Here is a 22,081-nt window from a genome sequence, read left to right as displayed (position 1 = left end):
TGAAATTACAAGTTTCCAGCCACTGAAATCTGCCATTCGTCATTAGATTTTACACCATTTTGTACAGTACACAAGGAAATTAAAACAGTCAAATAGAATTTTTTAAATTTCAATTTCTTAGGCACAGTTGTACAGGTAACTATAGATGAGGAAGCTTTGATTACTGACTGAACAAAAGAATTAACCAGCAATAATTTCAAGATCATCTAATTTGAGCTCACAGTAAGCAACGAATAACATGATCTGGTGAAAAAATACAGTTAATAACATCGCATCTATGTACAAATAGACAAGCTCCACATATTGTATCTTGATCAATTTTATTTGTCCTCCTCAGTTTTACAAACACGATCACATTTGCCAGGCTTCAGCTTCAGTGTCGCACATGGAACAAATGACCTACATAAATCTTATTAGACATACCAAACCACCCCTATGATTGCAACTAAATGCAAGATTTTATAGTGAAGTAGTGGTGATCAGCAGCAGAAAGACTCCAAGAGCGTCACACCTCCATCAGCCCAAATATTCACTCCATATTGCCATATCGTGGCTGCAGCATGTACTCTCTATAGAATGCACTGCAACAAGTCACCACAGATTCTTTGGCAGCACTTCTCAAAACTATGAGCTCCACCACTTTATAGGGCAAGGGAATGAGATCACACTATCCCAACTTGGACATATATCACCTTTCTTTCATCATGACTGGGTCAAAGTCACAGAACTTCCTAACTCAAAGCATGTAGGAATATATGAATATCTCAACCACGTGGACTGCAGTAGTTTAAGTGGGATGCCCACCACTACCTTCTCAAGAATGAATTCTGGCAGTGCTAGTGACACCCATATCCTGATACTGAATAATGAAAGAAATTTCCACATCTGCATTCCCTATTACACAAGGTTTACTTCTTCCAAGCTATAAAAAATAGACTATCGATTAGGGCCAATTTAAATAAAAGTCTAACCATAAATGGTTTACTCAGTTTTACTATCACTTACTTTGTTCAATCTCTGGCAACCTGTCACAGGATGAATAGTGTAAACAAGTGTATGACATCAAAGCTGGTCAGAAGAGAGCTAGATAAGTTTTGAAATCTGTTTTTGAACTCTTATGGGACAGGAAGAGCAGGAATGCTTCTCCCCAGCCTCACAAGAAGGTATTCGAGCTCCCCAGCCCCAAAACTCTCCTGCCTCACTCCCACGCACCCACCCTGCCAGCCAACTGCTCCTGATTGCAGCTCCAAGATCTCATGGCTCCCTTTTGCCACCCCAATCACATCCCTCCACCTGCTAGAGACACCTTAAGACTCCACTGGGTTGCAGCGCAAAGAACATGTGACGACCCTTGCATATTAACCATGTGTGTTTTTAGCGGAAGCCTCGTCCAGGGTCGAATGCAGCCGTAAATATTAGGGTGGCTGGAAATGGGGTCACCACGGGGATCCTCTGTAAGATTGAGGCTGACATTTCTGTGCATCATGGGAGCAGCATGATGAAGTCAGAATAAATCCAAATGTTATTCCGTGGAGAGTTGTAATTGATTTTCTTTGATCTGTTTTTCTTAAAATGGACATTTAGTTAGGAAAGTGAGCAAGGTATGGGGGAGGGGGAAAGAGGGAAAATATTGAAAGTGAAGAAATATAAATTTAGAACTTGAATTAAGTGAAATATATTTGATCTCCTTAAAGAGCTGTTTGATTTTAAATGATAGATACTATGTTCCAACATACCTTTTGCTTCCACTCCCAGCCATTGCAGATTTCATCTGAATGCTTAATAAACAATTTACAGAACTGCTGAAATTGCTGTTCTCCCAGGCAAATGCTTCCATCTTGGTTAAAGTTATGCGACATCTGCAAATACTAAAAGCAAGAAAGTAAACCTATTAGTAACTTCACAAATAGCACAAGCAATAACTTCATCACTGAATATGTTGTCATTTTTTAAAAAAATTATCAGAAAGGTGGGATGTGTAAATTTTCTGTAATAGAAACAGGATTTATTTTGCTTTTCTAACAATGATTTCAAATTAGAGTAAGAGAAATTCATAGAATCAGAATAATTCATTCAATAAAAAGAACACTTGACATCTTGCTGCTTTCTTTAGCAAGCCTAACAAATTTTGAAAAAAATAACCTGCATTTGGTACAAAGATGAATATGGAATCTGGAAAGAAAAGCAGTCATCTCTCCAGAGTGGATGACTGTTCTCTGCACCAGTCTTTTTTGACTCGAAATTGAATGGGGATGATCCAACATCAATGCCTTATCCTAGATTTTGCAACTATTTGGATTCAGTGTATCCATCAGCAAAGGAGCAAGTTTTCGACCTTGCAAAAAACAGCAGGACATTTGGAACAGCCACTTATACCAGCCTGAGCATAATCTGCCGCTTCACAGCCAAGGTAAACCAAGCCAAGAGGCTGGTGTGAGGTAAACTGAGCCAAGAGGCTGGTGTGGCAGCATTTACTCAGCTATCAGGCTAAATAACCAGATCATTTATTGCCAATCAACTGTGACCACACAGCAAATATAAAATCAGATGGGATAAAGTATACAAAGATTTGTACAAGATGATAAATATTTCTCCTTTTAGGAGTCCTCAGGTCAATTCACTATCCAAGACTGTAAATAACCAAATATCAATAAACTACCAACCCAGAAGTGAACTACATTAAAACTTGAGAGATTCAGCCTTCAATGTGCCTCCTCTGTGGCAAGGGGCTTCTACTCTACAGCTCCTCAGCTTTAAATTCTCACATTCAGCACAGCCAAACTCAAAAATCATTACACAGAACCATAGCACATGACTGTTTCAGTAGCATTATTTGTAGTAGCTTCACTCCTGTGCAGCTGTAGATTTATTGGGTATCTATTTTTGAAAAATCATCCATCAGCATGGAGTGAATGGAATCCATCTATTCCAAAAACATCCCGAAAATGTAAACATCAAAATCACGTTTCTATTTCTCCACTGAGTCCCAATATAAAAACAAAAAACCTCATGACCATCACCAACAACTCAGGCACATCCTCATTCCCCTCACCCCCACCAAGCAAGGCACAGGTTATTCACATTGTGTGACACTGAGTTAAGATACAGCCTCCAGAACAATTAGAAATATGCATATTAGGCTACTGGCAAAAATATAAGGGCAGAATCTTCTGGTCAGCGTGCGGGGGCGGGCCCTGCTCACCGGCATGTAAAATAACGCACGGTGACGTTGGGCATGTGTTCCCACGATACTGCATGTCATTCCGAACGTTAGTTCAGCAGGCACGCGTTGGAGTCGGCTGCGCACCCGCCGAACTGTCAAAGGCCTGTTAAGGCCATTAAGAAACTAATTGAAGTGATTGTCAGGACTGCCCATTCAACCTTAAGGTTGGAGGGCAGGCAAAGAGCCCAGGCGGCCTTCACATTTTGCATGAAACATCATCCACGGGTGGGATGAGGTTTCATGAAGTGTTTATTATTAAATAAATTTTTCTTTGAAAAATTCATAAACATGTCCCAGCTCATGTGACACTGTCACATGAGGGGGCATGTCTGAATAACTTTATTTTTATTTTTTTGCAACGTTTATGACGGAACTTAATTTCCTTGAGGCAGCCTCGTGCCTCAGGGAGATTTATGCACTCTTTAGCACGTATGTGTGAAAGAACACAGGCCCCGACTCTCCCTCCTCAAAGCGGCCCCCCCCTCAACCCCCCGGCCCGCACAGGTAGCGCTCAGCACTCCTGGCACGTGTCACTCTGGGCAGGCCTTAATCGCCCAAGCAAAATGGTGACGCGCAGCCAATCGCAGGCAGCAATCGGCCCCGCGCCGGCTCCCAATCGGCCCACCCGACGGGGAGAAAATTCTCCCCTAAGAATCATTGGAGGAGGAATAATGCTTTGAGGATCTCATTTCATCTCTAATCCAAGGGCAGAAGAAAACTCAGTTTCCCACAGTTTACCTCCTAAAAAAGAAACCATCTCCGGAGATAAATCTACATTACAACTATAATGTTAGGGCACATGTTGAAAAGCTTTGATAATGTCTATAGTTACATTATTTATAAAATAGATACACTGCAGTAAATCATCATGGGCATATTCCAAAATTAAACTTTAGCATCAACTGTTTCATATTTTTGTCAGATGTTTAAAATATTTGCTCTTCACAATGTTATGATGGTGCTGTGCTACTTTAATCATTTATTTTGGCTGTCACCTTTTTTGCAGCATATAGTCTATTCGCAAACATTGAGCAGAATTTTACATTCGGCATGTGGGCGTGTGCCCGAAACGTAAAATGACGCGTGATGATGTTGGGCGTGCGTCCCGACATCATCGTGAACTTGCACGATATTGCACTCAGCAGGCGCACGCCAGGGTCGGCTGCACGCCTGCCAATAATTGAAAGGCCTATTAAGGCCATTAAGGACCTAATTAACCCGAATTTTACGCTGTCCGTCCAAACTTACGGTTGGCAGGCATGCGAAAAGGCCAAGCGGCCTTTACGTTTTTTAGGAAACCTCATCCACGAGCGGGATGAGGTTTTCCAAAGCTGCTCCAAATTAAATAATAACTTTCCTTTGAAATTAAAGACACGTCCCATTTCGTGTGACACAGTCACATGAGGGGACATGTTTCATTGAATTTTTGTTGTATTTAATCATTCTTACAAAAAGCATTTCAATCTCCCTGAGGCAGCTTCATGCCTCAGGGAGACTGAAGCACTCTTTCACAAGCGTGAACTGCGCGCCAGGCCCACCCTCCCTCCTCCCCCCACCCGCACACGTAGCACTCGGCGCTACCACTCACGATCCACGCAGGGTGGGCCTTAATCCGTGAACCCCCCCCCCCCCCCCCCGCTGAGCCCACCCGACGAATGGAAAATCCTGGCCATTGTGTTTTTTTTAAAATAGCTTGACAATATTTTGTGCTCATGAAAATTAAATTTATACAAAAATTTTGAATTATCCACAAAATTATTCTTGGTTGCTGTTCAGCTGCACTTGGCCTTTCTGTTGGTGCCTGCTTGTTTACTTCAGATTTAGTGATGTTCAAGATACATAGTAATTTTCGCTAATTTCCCCAAATATACATGGATTTATCGGGATTGGGCTAATCTCTGGGGAAAAAAAGGGAGGCATTTTTTTATTGAAGCTTTTCGTCTTGCACTCATCAGGACAATTCACAAGAATACCAATGTGAGGGAAACAACAAATTCATACTGTATGAGAAGAGAGTGCTGATTGGTTGGCAAGTGCATTCTGGCAAGATGGTGTTGACATGGAATCCCCTCTAGGCCCAGCTCTCCCAAACATCGTTGTTGGGTTCTATGAAAAATAAGTCTTCGATGGAATGACACCTGACCTCCTGCTCCTGGCATATTTCCAATATGTGAATGATACATTTGTTATATTTAAATCTGCAGCTGCATGTGATAGTTTTCTTACATGTCTTAATGGGCTCCATCCTGCATTAAAATTCACCTTTGAAATGGAGCAGTCAAATGAGTTCCCTTTCCTTGAAATCTGCCAGGGGGTTCTCTACCACGGTCTACTGCAAGCCAACCTTCGCTGGTCAATATACATGTTGGGATTCTTACATTTCCATGCACTATAAGATTGGCCTTATCGGCAACCGTGTATATAGGGCCCAAGCTATTTGCATACCAGGCAAGCTTAATGTTGATATAGGGCGCATCAAAGGCATCCTACAGGAAATTGGCTACACTGGTGAGATCATTTTGTGCCGTTTATTGCACAAGCTCAAGAACAGGCTTAAGTCATCATTTTCGGCCCTGAAAAGTTGATTACCCTGGAAGGGAAAGTATCTCAAAAATTTGAGCAACAGATAAAGCTGGCTGTTTCACACTGCTACTATGTAGTAGCAACACGAGTGGTATTCGCCACTAACAGGATGCTGCCATCAAGTCAAAAAGACATTCTGCCCATCACACAAATGAGTGAGGTGGTATATGAATTTCACTGCCAGTGTGATGCTCGGTATGTAGGCCGCATGTCCCAAAGATTGTTGGATTGTACCAAAGAGCATGCCACTTCCACTGTTTGCAATAGACAAGGTACACACTGTACCCAACCAACCCAAGCTTGCAAAATTCAAAACACAGTGTCCAACATTAGATACAATTTCACGATTGGACAACATTTGCTAAATAATCCTCACTGTGCTAAGAATTACGCTGACAACTAACTTAAGATTGTCAGTGGGGATTACAGCGTGGTGCATTTGCAAGTACTGGAGCTACATATATTAATACACAGGGCCCAGCTGTTTGCAGACAGAAAGAATATGTATACACATTGCTCCTACTTCAGCTAAACAAAATGTAACAGTCATTTGCTGGTTCATTCCTCAGGGCGATGCCGTGACCAGAGTCAAGCTGGCTGGTTTAAATTTCAAACAATGCTTGGCAGTTAACAGTCAGTCACCATCAACTCGTGCATTCTCCATGGCAATCCCTTAATCAGAGTCCACTTGCTAACCAATCAGCACTCTCTTCTCATACAGTATAAATTTGTGTTTCCCTTACATTATTGAGAATTGTCCTGATGAGTACAACAAAAAAGTTTCCCTTTTCAGCAATTTTTTTCATTTTATTTATTTGTTCATGGGAGGTGGGCGTCGCAGGCAAGACCAGCATTTGCTGCCCATCCCTAATTACCCTTGTTCAGAGGGCAGTTTGGAGTCAACCACATTGTTGTGGCTCTGGAGTCACATGTAGGCCAGGCCAGTAAGGGTGGCAGATTTCCTTCCCTAAAGGACATTCGTGAAACAATGGGTTTTTACAACAATTGACAATGGTTTCATGGTCATTATCAGGCTTTTAAGTCCAGATTTTTATTGAATTCAAATTTCACCATCTGCCATGGTGGGATTCGAACCCTAGGTCTCTGGAATACCAGTCCAGTGACAATACCACTGTACCACTGCCAAATGGATAATTTCTCTTTGTTTTTCAATTTAGTTTTAATATCAAAAGTCCTTGAAACAAAACAAGTTTTTTAAATTGGAGCTAAAAACTGATTTTAGAAAAGGATCCTCAAGTGTACAGAATTACAGAAAAATGTTCCCAAGGTTTTTTGAGGGAATTTAGAAATGGAGGGGTGGTAAAGAGTGGTAAATGTCCAAGGATTTCGGAGGTAAAACAAGGGATGGGTGAAGGTTATTCTGAGACCAATAGTTGAGGGCATGCATTGTCCACTTCTCATCTGGAGCTATAATCCAGCATCTAACATTGAACTACTGAGCCATCACCTGATCCATGCACAAGAATTACTTTTAAGCTAAAAGTGCTTTAAATTCTTTGGTTCCGTAATGCTCAAGAAAAGCAGTTAAGATTCCCATTTTGCAATTTAAACTACACTAGCGTAAAAACACACAGTGTATATTTCCACTAATGATCTGTTACTGCTTGGCCTGATCAATAATATTTATGAATGTTTTCTTCCACAAAATATTTCAAATGTTCTGGAGTGAACAAGAAATGTAGCAACACATCAAGAGTGGCACAGGCAGTGTTTTCTTAAAGCAAGATTGTGCACTGAAGAATGCTGAATGGCTGAATTATTTGGCACTGATGCGGAGGAATATGTCTGTTCAATAGTGCATTTTCATTATTAAAGCTATCTCGTGTCTATTAACTAGTGCAATGAAATGTGATTATCTGTATAGGATAGGGTTCCCAAAACTATAACAATAAATTAATTGAAAATGTTGCAATCTTTCTCAGGAAAAACATACACAAAGTCAGAGACAGCTAAATTCTTGAGGCAAGGGCTGCAAAAAATGTTACAAAACGCCTATCAAATTGACTGCTTTAAGTTACAAGTTCCAATAACATAACAATTACTGCTGTATCTACGTATGGACACTGATATTTTGGGGGTACTTTGATGGAAGAGTGGACCAAACAAACTGCTTGCTCAGTTGATTCCATTAATAATATTAAGAAGCCTATATTCAAGATATTCGAGACAGACAGTACAGTATTTTAAAGGCTAAATGCTCAGTTTGGTTGAGAATATATAGGTCCCAGTTTAAGGAAGAAATATTTTACACAAATTATTGTCTCTCAGCTCTATCTGCTGCATCATTAATGCTAGGAGTGGCATCATCATCAGCTGTTCTCTATTTAAGAATAATGTCTACTCATGGTCGTGAATTTCTGCCATAGTTCTTCATGTGACTGAGCAGGCTGATTCTAGACACACAGGTCTTTGGGCACAAGGGGCAGGACACCCCATGAAGTCAGATCTGGATTTGCTTCTTTTCTTTTCTTCTCTGCCACCGCCCTGCCTCACCATTAAGATAAAAACAAAAAAACTGCAGATGCTGGAAATCCAAAACAAAAAATAAAAAATAAAAAATACCTGGAAAAACTCAGCAGGTCTGGCAGCAGTGGTGGGGAAGAGTACAGTTGACGTTTCGAGTCCTCATGACCCTTCAACAGAACTAAGTAAAAATAGGAGAGGGGTGAAATATAAGCTGGTTTAAGGGGGGGGGGGGCGGGGAGAGAAGGGGGGGTGGTTGTTGGAACAAGCAAGCAGTGATAGGAGACAACCAAAAGATGTCACAGACAAAAGAACAAAGAGGTGTTGAAGGTGGTGATATTATCTAAAAGAATGTGTTAATTAAGAATGGATAGCAGGATAAGCAAGGTAGCTCTAGTGGGGGTGGGGTGAAATAAGACTAAAAGGGTATAAAAGGTATAGATAAATGATCGGTGGAATACATTAAAAATAATGGAAATAGGTGGGAAAAAAAATCTATATAAATTATTGGAAAAAACAAGGAGGAGGGGTAAGAAATGGAAAGGGGATGGAGATGGAGGAAGGAGTTTAAGATCTAAAATTGTTGAACTCAATATTCAGTCCGGAAGGCTGTAAAGTGCCTAGTCAGAAGATGAGGTGCTGTTCCTCCAGTTTGCGTTGAGCTTCACTAGAACAATGCAGCAAGCCAAGGACAGACATGTGGGCAAGAGAGCAGGGTGGAGTGTTAAAATGGCAAGCAACAGGGAGGTCTGGGTTATGCTTGCGGACAGACCAAAGGTGTTCCACAAAGCGGTCACCCAGTCTGCATTTGGTCTCTCCAATGTCGAGGAAACCGCATTGGGACCATTAAGATGTTGGTTGCAACTTAAAGCGTGATGCAAATTGATGGACATTGGGAGCCACCAATCGTTAATAGCAATTCTTCCATGCTTCAAGGAAAGCATCAGAGTGTCTTTGAAGTGTTTTCTTTGTCCTCCCCAGAACGTTGGCTATTTGAGAGTGGAGAAAACAGGACCTGGCAGAAAGATGTTTTTAAACCATCTGAACAGAGTGTCCAGTCCATCAAAGTTAATTTTGCAGAGGTTTTGTCTGAATGCTTGGGGATCCGACTTCAAGTTCACTATGGCTTGTTCACTAGTCCTCCCACTGAATCCAGAGGATGCGGTGGAGATATTCATGATTGAATTTCTCTAGTGCTCTCATGTGTCACTGATACACAGTCCAGGTCTCGCTACAGTACAGGAACATGGTGATGACAACTGTTCTGTACACTACGGCTTTTGTTGACTTGCAGAGGTTTTTACTGTCAAATATACACTGCTGTAGTTTGTTGAAGGTTGAGCTGGCTGAGCTGATCTGGTGTTGGATCTCCCTGTCAATGGTGGCTTTTTGAGAGAGGTGGCTGCCAAAGTATGGAAGGGCTCAACATATTCCAGAATCTCTCCTTCAAAATGTATGGGAGGTGGAATATTTGGCTGACCATGTGTGGGCTGCAATGGAAGTTTTGTTTTGGCAATTTTCAAGGGGAGGCTGAATTTCTAGAATGTAAAATTGAAGAGATTGAGAGCATATTGCAAATCTGGCACAGAGTGGGCAATGACACTGCAGTCACTGCAAACTGTAGATCACGAACGTCAATGGTGGTCAGTTTCGTTTTGACAAGGAGGTGACTGAAGTTAAAGAATTTTCCATCTAGGTGGTATTTAATACTGACACCAGAGGATAGTTGATCTTTGATGAGGTGAATAGTCACTGTTTGATAGATTGTAAATTATATGAGGGCTATCCCACAGCCTTGCTTGACCCCAGTGCAGACTTTGAAAGCATCTGTTTCAGATCTTCTGCTCAAGTTGCAGCCAAATCATCATGAAGCAATTGCAGAATTGGACAACCAAATCTTAGGAGCACAATGCAGAGCCTAGAAATTTACTGAGTCAAATGCTTTGCTCACATCAATGAATAAAACAAAGAGTTCCTGGTGTCGTTCTTGACATTTTTCTTGGATTTGTCTGGCAACAAAGACAATGTCAGAGGTTCCTCTGGAAGGTCTATAGCCACACTCTGTCTCTGGCAGGATTTCCTCAGCCACAGGAAGTAGATGATTCAGGAGAACATGCATCAGGATTTTCACTGCTCTGGACGAGAGAGAAAATAGCTTAATAGTTTCCACAGCACAATTTATCTCCTTTCCTGAAGATAGTTGCAATTGTCACATTCCTGAAGTTGGGGGAGGGAGAGTGGTGGGAGGAGGGGCTGTGGAGGGGAGTTCGTTTTCCTCCTAGGCTGTATATGTCGGGTGGGGGGGGAAGGGTAGTGCTTCTAGAGCTGTTAGAGTGGGGGAGGGTACTCTCAGAGGTTTTCAGACTGCTAGAGAGAAGATCGAAGAGGAGGGCACAGTGTGCCTGCGCAAGTGCGTACTATGCATATGCAAAGCTCCAACATCGCAAATGTAAGGAAAATGGCATCCAAGCCACAAACACCCTGGGATGTGGGACAAACAGCCCGATTATAGGATGATCCCATAAAATCCAAGATGATTGGTCGTTATATACAAGTTTACATTCTCATCGATTATGCAAGGAATACTCAAATCTTTCCATATATGCTCGAGTTTTTTGTTAAATTTAATAATTGTGTATCAGGATAATTGAAATCTCTTTCTGGCTATAATTTCAACTAAACTAGACAAGGATCTTCAAGAATAGGTCAATCATAGGATAATTTCCCATGGGTCATATTAACATTATGCTTGCAATGTAGGAAGGAAAATTATTATTCAGGAGCGCTATTCCTGAGCATTTGTCAATGATCCCTGCTAGAAAAAATGTGCGTGGAGATCAAAGGAGGACCTGATCAAGCTCATTGGGGTATTCCACTAACATTACATACGAACATATGAATTAGGAACAGGACTAGGCCACTCAGCCCCTCGAGGCTGCTCCGCCATTCAATGAGATCATGGCTGATCTGAATGTAACCTCAACCCCACATTCCTGTCTACCCCCAATAACCTTTCACCCCTTTGTTAATCAAGAATCTATCTAGCTCTGCCTTTAAAATATTCAGACTGTCGTTCCACTGCTTTTTGAGGAAGAGAGTTCCAAAGACTCTCAACCCTCAGAGAAAAAATTCTCATTTCTGTCTTAAATGAGCAACCCCTTATTTTTAAACAGTGACCTCTAGTTCTCGATTCTCCCACAAGAGGAAATATCCTCTACACATCCACCTTGTCAGGACCCTAGTCTGGTTGATCAGGAAAGAAACAAGAGGGCTGCCACAGCTCAAAACACATACTGTCATGAAGCTATTAATGTGTATAATATTTTGGAAAATATTTTTCTTTTAAAATACAGGTTTATTCTGCAGGTATGTCTTAATTGGATTAAAGCCAGCTAGTCTAGGTGCTTTGCTATGTACTAGTTTTGATATGTAAGAGAGATAGCGTGCATTTGCATTTTTTGAATTGCGCATTCAAGATTTGGGGTGAAAATTGATGCCTTTCTAGCAGCTACCAAGCAATATGTTTATATTACAAATAAAATTGGTATTATGAAAGGGGGTTCATTGTTAAAAGGTGAAGTTCAGAAAGGTTGTTGATACAATGAGAATTGACATTCAATAGGGCTGGTAGGTATAACTTCAGTAGTTTTTGGGCGTACAGGCAATGTAAGATCAAAAGGCAGCTGCAGTCCTTCAACTGGCTCCACAGTGAAAAGAACCTCATTTTGAATTCGTAAGGTAAAAATGCTTTGCCTGGCGTTTGGTTAAGTCTATGGGTTGTTGTTGCCTGAATGGAGATTAGTTTGGGAATTTGTTAAAAGTTATGATAGTAGTAATTTGTAGCCATGTGTATATATATTTTAACCTGTGTAAATTAATAAAATGTTTCATTTAATTTAATGTAAAACCTCAAGAACTAATGGACTGATTCCTGAGTTTAGAGTCGCATCTCAAACATAACACTTAAAATGATTGTTTATGACAGTTGCATAAAGATCCCCCCTGGGTTTTTTAAATAACTCCACTTTACCAACTGCATCAGTCCTACTACATACTCTCATCTCAAGTCACTGCCTTCAGGGCAGCAAGATGAAAACAAGAAAATTAAAAAGGAGAAAAAGACTTACATTTATGTAGCACTTCTTATGACCACCAGACATCTCAAAGTGCTTTACAGCCAATTAAGTACCTTTGAAGTATAGCCACTGTTGTAATGTAGGAAACATGGCAGCCAATTTGCACACAGCAAATTCTGACAAACAGCAATGTGATAATGGCCAGATAACCTGCTTTTTGTTATGGTGAGTGAGGCCAGGACTCTGTGGTAACTTCCCTACTCTTCTTTGAAATAGTGCCATGGGGTCTTTTATCCACCTGATCAGGCAGATGTTTGAACTTCATTTTAACATTTCATCTGAAAGAGGCACCTTCTGTACTGCACTGGGGTGTCAACCTTGATTTTTGTGCTCAAGCCCTGGAATGGGACTTGAACCCAGAACCTGGTCATTCAGAGGCACGAGTGCTACCAACTGAGCCACAGATGACATATAATCTCCCTTCAGGCAAAGCATCTGCAAAAGTAAAACTGATTTTACTTATAAGTACTGATCTAAATCTCCTCATAGAAGACCATACAGTTTTAACATGAGATGCTCTCCACCAATTACTATAATCCTACATATTGAAAAGGCCTTTGACAGAGTTGACAAACTTTCATCTATACTTTACAAAAACTTGCCACGGCCCATCATTTGATTTTTTTTTAAAAAGTCAATATTTTAATATTTTTGGGCATCAAGTACGAAATCAAAGAAGTTATGATCAACCTGCATGAACTGAACTCAGGGCAATTGCATCCAGTTTTGGGCACCACACTTTAGGAAGGGTATGAAGGCATTAGAAAAAGCGTAGAAAAAATTCACAAGAATGGTTCCAGGGATGAGGAACTTGAATTACATAAGTAGATTGGAAAAGCTGGGGCTGTTCTCCTTGAAGGAGAGAGGGTTAAGAGGAGATTTGTTGGCGTATTCAAAATTATGAGGAGTCTAGACAGAGTTAATAGTGAAAAACTGTTTCCATTGATAGAAGGATCGAGAGCCAGAGGACACCAAATTCAGGTGATTGGCAAAAGAAGCAATGGTGACACAAGGGGAAAAATATTCCCCCTGTCGGTGGGTGGTTGTGCAGGAGCAGGCATGAACCGAATCGGCGTCCCCGATCGGGGCTGTGCCACCATTTTATGTGGGCAGGCCAATTAAGGCCTACCCAGCTTGACGCTCGCCCAGAAGCGCTGTGCGCTCCCTATGTGGGAGCGGGGGGATTCCAAGTCGGGGCCAGCGAGCGCAGAAATCTCCATGTGGCACAGAGGTGCCTCAGGGAGATCAATTTGATATTTAAAAACTGAAATAATGTAATTAAAAACTTTTAAAACATGTCCCCTCATGTAACACTGTCCCATGAGCTGGCGCATGTCAAAGAATTATCTTAAAATTTTTAATTGAATTTTAAAGCACTTCATCAAACATCATTCCGCCCATGGATGAGGTTTCATGAAAAATGCAAGGGTCGCCTGGGCTCTTCGCCTGCCCGCCAACCTTAAGGCTGGATGGGCAACTCATTTAATTGCTTAAATTAGTTTGTAGCAGGCCTTAATAGGCCTTTGGCAGTTCGGCGGGTGCACAGCCAAGTTGGCTGCGTGCCCACCGAGCTGGAAATCTAAATGACGCGCGGTGACGTCAGGACACCTGCCCGACATCACCGCGCATCATTTTACACGTCAGTGAGCAGGCCCCGCCTCCGCTCACTGACTGGAGAATTCAGCCCAAGGAAAAACTTCTTTTACCCAATGAATGATGTTGAAATAGTGGCAGTTAAAACTGAGACATAAGAAAGCATTTAGTATTGATAAAATAACGTTCTATACCTAAGTTTTTTTATATATATATATTAACAACAGTCCTCCTGGACTTGGCTAAATCAGCTCTGGACATAAAATTGAAGCAAACCAAAGCTAATGCTATTCTCACTCAACCATTGTCTATGGGTACGGTAATCTAGTGGTGGTAGGTTCAAATCCCACCATGGAAAATCATAAAATTGAATTCAAGAAATTTGATATTTCACAGCGCTAACACCAGAAAATGACCATGGAAGCTGCTGTTTTGTTGTAAAAGCCTAACTGGTTCACTAATGTCCTTCAAGAAAGGGGACCTACTATCCACCATAGTTTTCTTATGCACGATTGCAGTTTCCTCAAGGAATCTAGGGACCAGCAATGAATCTGTCAATAAAATCCACATCCCAAGAATAAATAAAAAAGAAACAATGAACAAATTTCCTTTCCAATGTGCATGGCAAAATAAGGATTAGCAGAATTTAAGGGTATTTAAAAACTTAATATTATTACCACACTAAAACATATGCCAGATCGAATTTAGTTTCAATAGATGCTTTCCCACTGGTAATTAAATTTGATAGGGGAGACACTGCAACTGCAATAATTGATCGACAGGCAAGTAAGCCTATTCCCCTCACACCCTCCACATCAAACAGATAAAATAAAGACCAAATTTCATTTGATCCGGTAAACCTTCACAGGTAACATTAAAAATTGAAACTAATTGAGAAGGATCTCGTCCTCTGAACTTCCTGACATTTACTTGAAAACAGATAGCTATCTTGCTCTACAACCAAAGCAAAACACTGTGGATGCTGGAAATCTGAAATAAAAACAAAAATGCTGGAAATGTTCAGCAGGTCAGGCAGCATCTGTGGAGGGAGAAACAGAGTTAATGTTTCATCAGAAATGTTAACACAGTTTCTCATTCCACAGATGCTACCAAATCTCCTGAGTTTTTCCTGATTTTTTTATTTTTATTTCAGCTATCTTACTTTAACTGAATCAAGAGGAGCTGCCTCTTAGTAGCATAACATAAACTATAAACAAAGAGAAAATTATTTCTTGGGCTACTGCTTGATCCTTGGGATAGATTATGATCCCAGCTGATGCTACTATTGGACAAACCAAATTCCAGGGTGGAACACAGATTGATAGATCCTAAATTTTATTTTTTGCTTAGAAACCTGGAGAGTGGCTACTTAACAGAGTCACAAGAGTCAGCTGATGAACTTTTAACAAAAGAATAAACATTTATTTTACAACAGAGGGTGAACCATATAACAATGGGAATACACAAGTTACTAAAGCTCTTATACTTTAATGTTCACAGTAAGTACATAGTCCATGTGGTCAGACATACCACACTATGAAACCAAGTGACAGATGCCACCCCAAACAGATGCTATGGATCTCTCACCAAATACCACCACCACCACCCCCCAATCCCCAGATGCTTGTCACACCGCGAGCCAATCGGTCTCACTGAACTCCATCTTTCACACAGGGGTTTCCAATCTCCACTGTCGAAGAACCTGCTTTAGAATCTTCTCTTAAACTATGCTTTCTTTCCGACGTCTTCCGCAAAGGTCCACCTCCAGGGTTTTGAACTCTCCTTCCGACGTCCCTCTCCCCTGGATCATCACATGCATTCAAACTTCTTTCAATGCATTGTCTCTCAAATGCTCAGCCATGCCAGCAGAACACCATTGCTTCACATGCCCATAGTAAAGAGTTAAAGACCTTCAGCTGTCTCCTTGGATCTTCTGGCTTCTCACAAACCTATATTGCTTTAAATCTATGTCCTGCAGCTTCTCCCATTAAGCTTGGAGCCTTTCTCTGTTCCTCACTCTTAACCTCAGCTAACAGGACCTTTTCCAGGTTCTTGCCCTTGTCCTTTAACTTAACTGTTCTCTTGGGACCGTTCCTGTTTCACTCCCCTGGATATGGGGACTATCTTCTTTAGTGTTTGAAACTTGCTCCTTGCAGTTCCCTTTCTTGTCCTGCTTCTCCTGGCAACTGTATCCAGCTGAACTCAAACTGCTTTTGGTTTCTCGGCATGTGTGTGCGTGGGGTCTTCCTCCCTGGACCTATGTTGCTAGACAACAGCAGTTTTTTCTATTGTTTATTCCACTCCCCTCCAAGAGTCGTAAACTTCATTAAAACGCTGGCATCATTTAAAGTGAAATTAAAACTCAAATTCTTCCTTTCTTAGCATACAAATACAGAGATACAGATCAAACATTAAAGCTAAAACTCATTCCTAACTGCCCCAGATACACATATAACTTAGTTAAACTCTCTCTTATCTCCTAACAGGACATTGAGGTTGTAGAAAAAAATAAAGATTCTCTAGGGTACTGCCTGGTGCGAGGAAATAAAAACATGAAGAAAGGCTTGAAATACTAATTTACGTTCCATTCGAAAAATGTAAATGACAGGGCAACAAAATAGAAGAAGCTTAAAATTATGAATATTAAGTCAGAGCAAAATGAAACAGCGGCCTCCATTTTCACAGTCATGGACATTCAAGTGACCCTTAAAAATGGTGGGCAGGAACTGGGCCCAGAAGTCGTGCCTCCATTTCTGACAGATCATAATTTCATTGGGGAGGGAACTGGATGGGAACGTGACTTACATACAGTGCCAAGTTCAACCAGGCCCCATTTTCGCTGGAGAAAGGGACTTATCTGACATTGTGCACATTACAAATTGTTAGAGGAGAATTAAATGCTCATGAAGGGCAGATAGTAATAATAGCAGCGGTAATAGTAGATAGTAAAAAATAGTACTGAAGCCTTGTGCTCCAGAACTAGCCGTACCCATAGCCAAGCTGTTCCAGTTCAGCAACAACACTGGCATCTACCCAACAATGTGAAAAATTGCCCAGGTATGTCCTGTCCACAAAAAGCAGAGCAAATCCAACCCAGCCAGTTATCACCCCATCAGTTTACTCTCAATCATCAGCAAAGCGATGGACGAGCTCGTAGACAGTGCTATCAAGTGGCACTTAATCAGCAATAATCTGCCCACTGATGTTTAGTTTGGGTTCCATGAGGGCCACTCAGCTTGTGATCTTATTACTGCCTTAGTTCAAACATAGCCAAAAGAGCTGAACTCCAGAGGTGAAGTGAGAATGACTTCCCTTAACACCAAAGCAGCACTTGACCGAGTGTGGCATCAAGGAGCCCTAGCAAAACTGGAGTCAATGGGAATCAGGGGGAAAACTCTCCACTAGTTGGAGTCATACCTATCATAATGGAAGATAGTTGTAGTTGTTGGAGGTCAATCATCTCAGTTCCAAGACATCACTGCAGGAATTCCTCACGGTAATGTCCTAGGCCCAACCATCTTCAGCTGCTTCAATGACCTTCCTCCCATCATAAGGTCAGAAGTGGGGATGCTTGCTGATGATTGCACAACGTTCAGTACCATTCGCAACTCTCCAGATACTGAAGTAGTCCTTGCCTATATACAGCAAGACCTGGACAATATGCAGACTTGGGCTAATAAGTCTTAAGTAACATTCATGCCACACAAGTGCAGGCAATGACCACAGTCAACGAGCAAGAATCTAACCATCTCTCCTTGACTTTTAATAAGGTGCCACATAAAAGATTATTGCAAAAGAAAGGAGCTCACAGTATTGGGAGTACTGTATTAGCATGGATTGAAGATTGGTTAACACACAGAAGACAGAGTCGGGATTAATGGGTCTTTTTCAGGTTGGAAAGACGTAAATAGTGGAGTGCCACAAGGATCAGTTCTAGGGCCTCAATTATTTACTATCTGTATTAATGACTTGGAGAAGGGGGCAGAGAGTAATGTAGCCAAATTTGCTGACGATACAAAAATAGGTGGGAGGGCATGTTGTGATGAGGACATAAGGAATCTGCAAGGGGATATAGAGAGGTTGAGTGAGTGGGAAAAAAAAACTTGGCAGATGGAGTTTAATGTAGGAAAGTATGAGGTCATGCACTTTGGTAGGAATAATCAAAAGGCAGACTATTATGTAAATTGAGAAAAACTCTAAAAAAGTACAGCACAAAAGGGATCTGGGTGTTCTGCATGAAACACAAAAGGTTAGCATACAAGTGCAGCAAGTAATTAAGAAGACAAATGGAGTTTTGGCCTATATTGCTCGGGGGTTGGAGTTTAAAAATAGGGAAGAATTGTTACAACTGTACAGGGTGTTGGTGAGGCTGCACCTGGAGTACTGTGTACAGTTTTGGTCCCCGTATTTAAGAAAGGGTTGGCTTTTCAAGAACGGTGAAACAGGTTGAGCCTTTATTCATTAGGGTTTAGAAGAATGAGGGGTGATCTTATTGAAACGTACAAGATTCTGAGGGGCCTTGACAGGGTAGATGTTGAGAAGAGGTTTCCACTAGTGGGGGAATCTCAAACTAGGAGGCATAGTTACATAATAAGGAGGCACTCATTTAAAATTGAATGTGAAGGAATTTCTTCTCAGAGGGTAGTGAATGTCTGGAATTCTCTACCCCAGAGAGTTGTGAATGCTAGATCACTGAAAGTATTTAAATGGGAGGTAGATAGATTTTTGAAATATCAGGGAGTTGAGGGCTATGAGGAGCTGGCACACAAGAGTTGAGACCTGGGGCAAGTCAGCCATGATCTTATTGATGGTGGGTCAGGCTTGAGGGGCCAAATGACCTATGCCTGCTCCTATTTCTTTGCTCTTAATATTCTTATTATCATTGCTGAGTCCCCCACTAACAACATCCTGGGCGCTACCATTGACCAGACACTGAACAAGCCATACAAATGCTGTGGCTATAAGGGCAGGTCAGAGATTGGGAATTCTGCAGCAAGTAGCTCCTCACAACCTGTCTATCAACTAAAAGACTCAAGTCAGAAGTGTGATGGGATACTCTGCACTTGCCTCGATGAGTGCAACTCCAACAACACTCAAGAAGCTCGCCACCATCCAGAACAAAACAACCCACTTGATTGGCACCTTCAACATTCACAGCCTCCACCACCGATGCACAATGGCTGCAGTACATACAATCTACAAGATGCACTACAGGAACTCATCAAGACTCCTTGAACAGAAACTTCCAAATCTGCAACCTCTACCACCCCAGAAGGTTAAAGCAGTAGATACATGGGATCACCACCACCTGCAAGTTCGCCTCCAAGCCACACACCATCCTGACTTGGAACTATATCACTGTTCCTTCACTGTCACTGGGTCAAAATCCTGGAACTCCCTTCCTAACAGTACTGTGTGGGTGTTCTTACACCAAATGTACTGCAGTGGTTCAAGAAGGTGGTTCACCACCATTGTCAGGAAGATATAGTAATTTTCATAATGTTATTTAGGATTTATTGTAAAATAGAGTAATAGTGGGGTCTGTGTGTGCATGCGTATGTTGGGGTGGGAGGGGTGGGGAGTTAATTGAATTGCAGATAGCTGGTCTGGGTGCTTTGATGTATCTGATGGGAAACAGGTTTGAAATGCTAAGTCGGTGAACATGGGGGTAGTTTTAGAATGTGAGGTGTAAAGAAAACATTTGCATTTATAAATAAACCAGAGTAGCTAAATTCAAAAGAAGGGGTGAAATGTTTCACTCAGCCAGGAGAAGTTAAGAAACAGTGCGTTTATTTTTCTCAAAGATTACTGGTAAAATTGGTACTATGATAGATTTTTATTATTAGAGAGGTAAAGTCCAAAGACATAGTGAAACAATGGGAACTTGCACTCAAAGAGGAAAATATGTATAAAGGAGAGAAGGCTGTGTGCAAGGGAAGGCGGTCTAAGTTCTAACAAGTGTGAAAAGCCTCCAGCCTCTGTGCCTAAACTGATGTCAGCAAGAACTGAAGTTAAGAAAATTCACTTTGAATTCAGCTGTTTAGGGTATGGTGTTACATTGCCTGGGTCTTTTAAAATCTGTGTGTTTTACTGTTAACTTAACTGAGGTGTAACTGGGAGTTACATTAATCAGGGGAGCTAGAAGTTATTATATTAGTAATTTGTAGACCTGTATATGTGCTTAAAATCTTTTTTTATGAATAAAAGATTAATTTAGTTTTGCAAGAAACCTAAAAGACTTGGTGGTCTCAAAATATATATAAACTGCAAAACAGTTGTGGCAGTTGTTTCAAGTTTCCGTTTGGGATTTGAGCAGTTCAGCATTTACCATTGGCTGTGCCATAACATCACCTTCTCAAGAGCAATTAGGGATGGGCAATAAATACTGGCCTAGCTAGTGATGCCCACATCCCATGAAAAAAAAAATAAGAGCTGCAGAATTGTCAAGTTATTTAAATAGCCTGCCTTTTAAAAAAAATTGAAAAAAGGTTGCCTGCCTGTGAGAGAGTTAAAAAAATCTGTTTTCGTAATTTCAATAGTTGTTTGTTAACATAGCCCTTAATGACCATAAGGCCATAAGACATAGGAGCAGAAATTAGGCCATTCGGCCCATCAAGTCTGCTCCGCCATTCAATCATGGCTGATAAGTTTCTCAACCCCATTCTACCGCCTTCTCCCCGTAACCTTTGATCCCTTTACCAATCAAGAACCTATCTATCTCGGTCTTAAATACACTCAATGACCTGGCCTCCACTGCCTTCTGTGGCAATGAATTCCATAGATTCACCACTCCCTGGATAAAGAAGTTTCTCCTCATCTCTGTTCTAAAAGGTCTTCCCTTTACTTTGAGGCTGTGCCCTCAGGTCCTAGTCTCTCCTACTAATAGAAACATCTTCCCCACGTCCACGCTATCCAGGCCTTTCAGTATTCTGTAAGTTACAATCAGATCCCCCCTCATCCTAAACTCCATCGAGTATAGACCCAGATTCCTCAAATGTTCCTCATATGTTAAGCCTTTCATTCCTGGGATCATTCTCATGAACCTCCTCTGGACCCTCTCTAGGGCCAGCACATCCTTCCTGAGATATGGGGCCTAGAATTGCTCACAATATTCTAAATGTGGGCTGACCAGAGCCTTATAAAGCCTCAGCAGCACATCCCTGCTTTTATATTCTAGTCCTCTCAAAATAAATGCCAACATTGCATTTGCCTTCCTAACTACCGACTCAACCTTCAAGTTAACCGTAAGAGAATCCTGGACTAGGACTCCCAAGTCCCTTTGCAGTCCAGACTTCTGAATTCTCTCCCCATTTAGAAAATAGTCTATGCCTCTATTCTTCCTACCAAAGTGCATGACCTCACACTTCCCCACGTTGTATTCCATCTGCCACTTCTTTGACCATTCTCCTAACCTGTCCAAATCCTTCTGCAGCCTCCCTGCCTCCTCAATACTACCTGTCCCTCCACCTATCTTTGCATCATCTGCAAACTTAGCCAGGATGCCCTCAGTTCCTACATCTAGATCATTAATGTATAAAGTGAAAAGTTGTGGTCCCAACACTGAGCCCTGCGGAACTCCACTAGTCACCCGCTGCCATCCTGAGAAGGACCCCCTTATCCCCACTCTCTGCCTCTTGCCAGACAGCCATTCTTCTATCCATGCTAGTACCTTGCCTCTAACACCATGGGCTCTTATCTTACTGAGCAGCCTCCTGTGCAGCACCTTGTCAAAGGCCTTCTGGAAGCTCAAGTAGATAACATCCATTGGTTCTCCTTTGTCTAACCTACTCGTTACCTCCTCAAAGAATTCTAACAGATATGTCAGGCATGACCTCCCCTTGATGAAACCATGCTGACTTTGCTCAATTTTACCATGCACTTCCAAGTATTCTGAAATCTCATCCTTAATAAATGCTATCATTACAGCATTATTAATGGCTGACTGCTTTCCAGAACCTTTCATTATAATTGTAGGGGAGCTGGGGGCTGCAAGTTCACAGTTTGATTTCATGGCTCAAAGAGGTTATTAAAGGATTAGTTGTCTTTTTATGAGTTTATGAAT

The 22,081-nt window shown here is 41.4% G+C and overlaps 1 protein-coding gene across 7 annotated transcripts in view; it reads right to left on the bottom strand.

Annotated features, from left to right (window-relative positions):
• Positions 1 to 22,081, bottom strand: part of atg10 (ATG10 autophagy related 10 homolog (S. cerevisiae)) — a 294,562-nt gene that overhangs the window by 246,658 nt on the left and 25,823 nt on the right. For all 7 annotated transcript variants that reach the window (XR_005942884.1, XM_041186996.1, XM_041186998.1 and 4 more), the window contains one exon: positions 1,737 to 1,868. Coding sequence is in view for 6 of the 7 variants with exons in the window: in XM_041186994.1 (XP_041042928.1) it covers positions 1,737 to 1,868 (132 nt within the window). In the remaining variant the exon portion in view is untranslated. The remainder of the gene's footprint in view (positions 1 to 1,736; positions 1,869 to 22,081) is intronic.

The sequence above is a fragment of the Carcharodon carcharias genome, chromosome 4 (assembly GCF_017639515.1).
Source record: "Carcharodon carcharias isolate sCarCar2 chromosome 4, sCarCar2.pri, whole genome shotgun sequence".
Classification (NCBI taxonomy): domain Eukaryota; kingdom Metazoa; phylum Chordata; class Chondrichthyes; order Lamniformes; family Lamnidae; genus Carcharodon; species Carcharodon carcharias.
The sequence above is the reverse complement of the archived record's forward strand: the minus strand, read 5'-3'. Positions and strand labels throughout refer to the sequence as shown.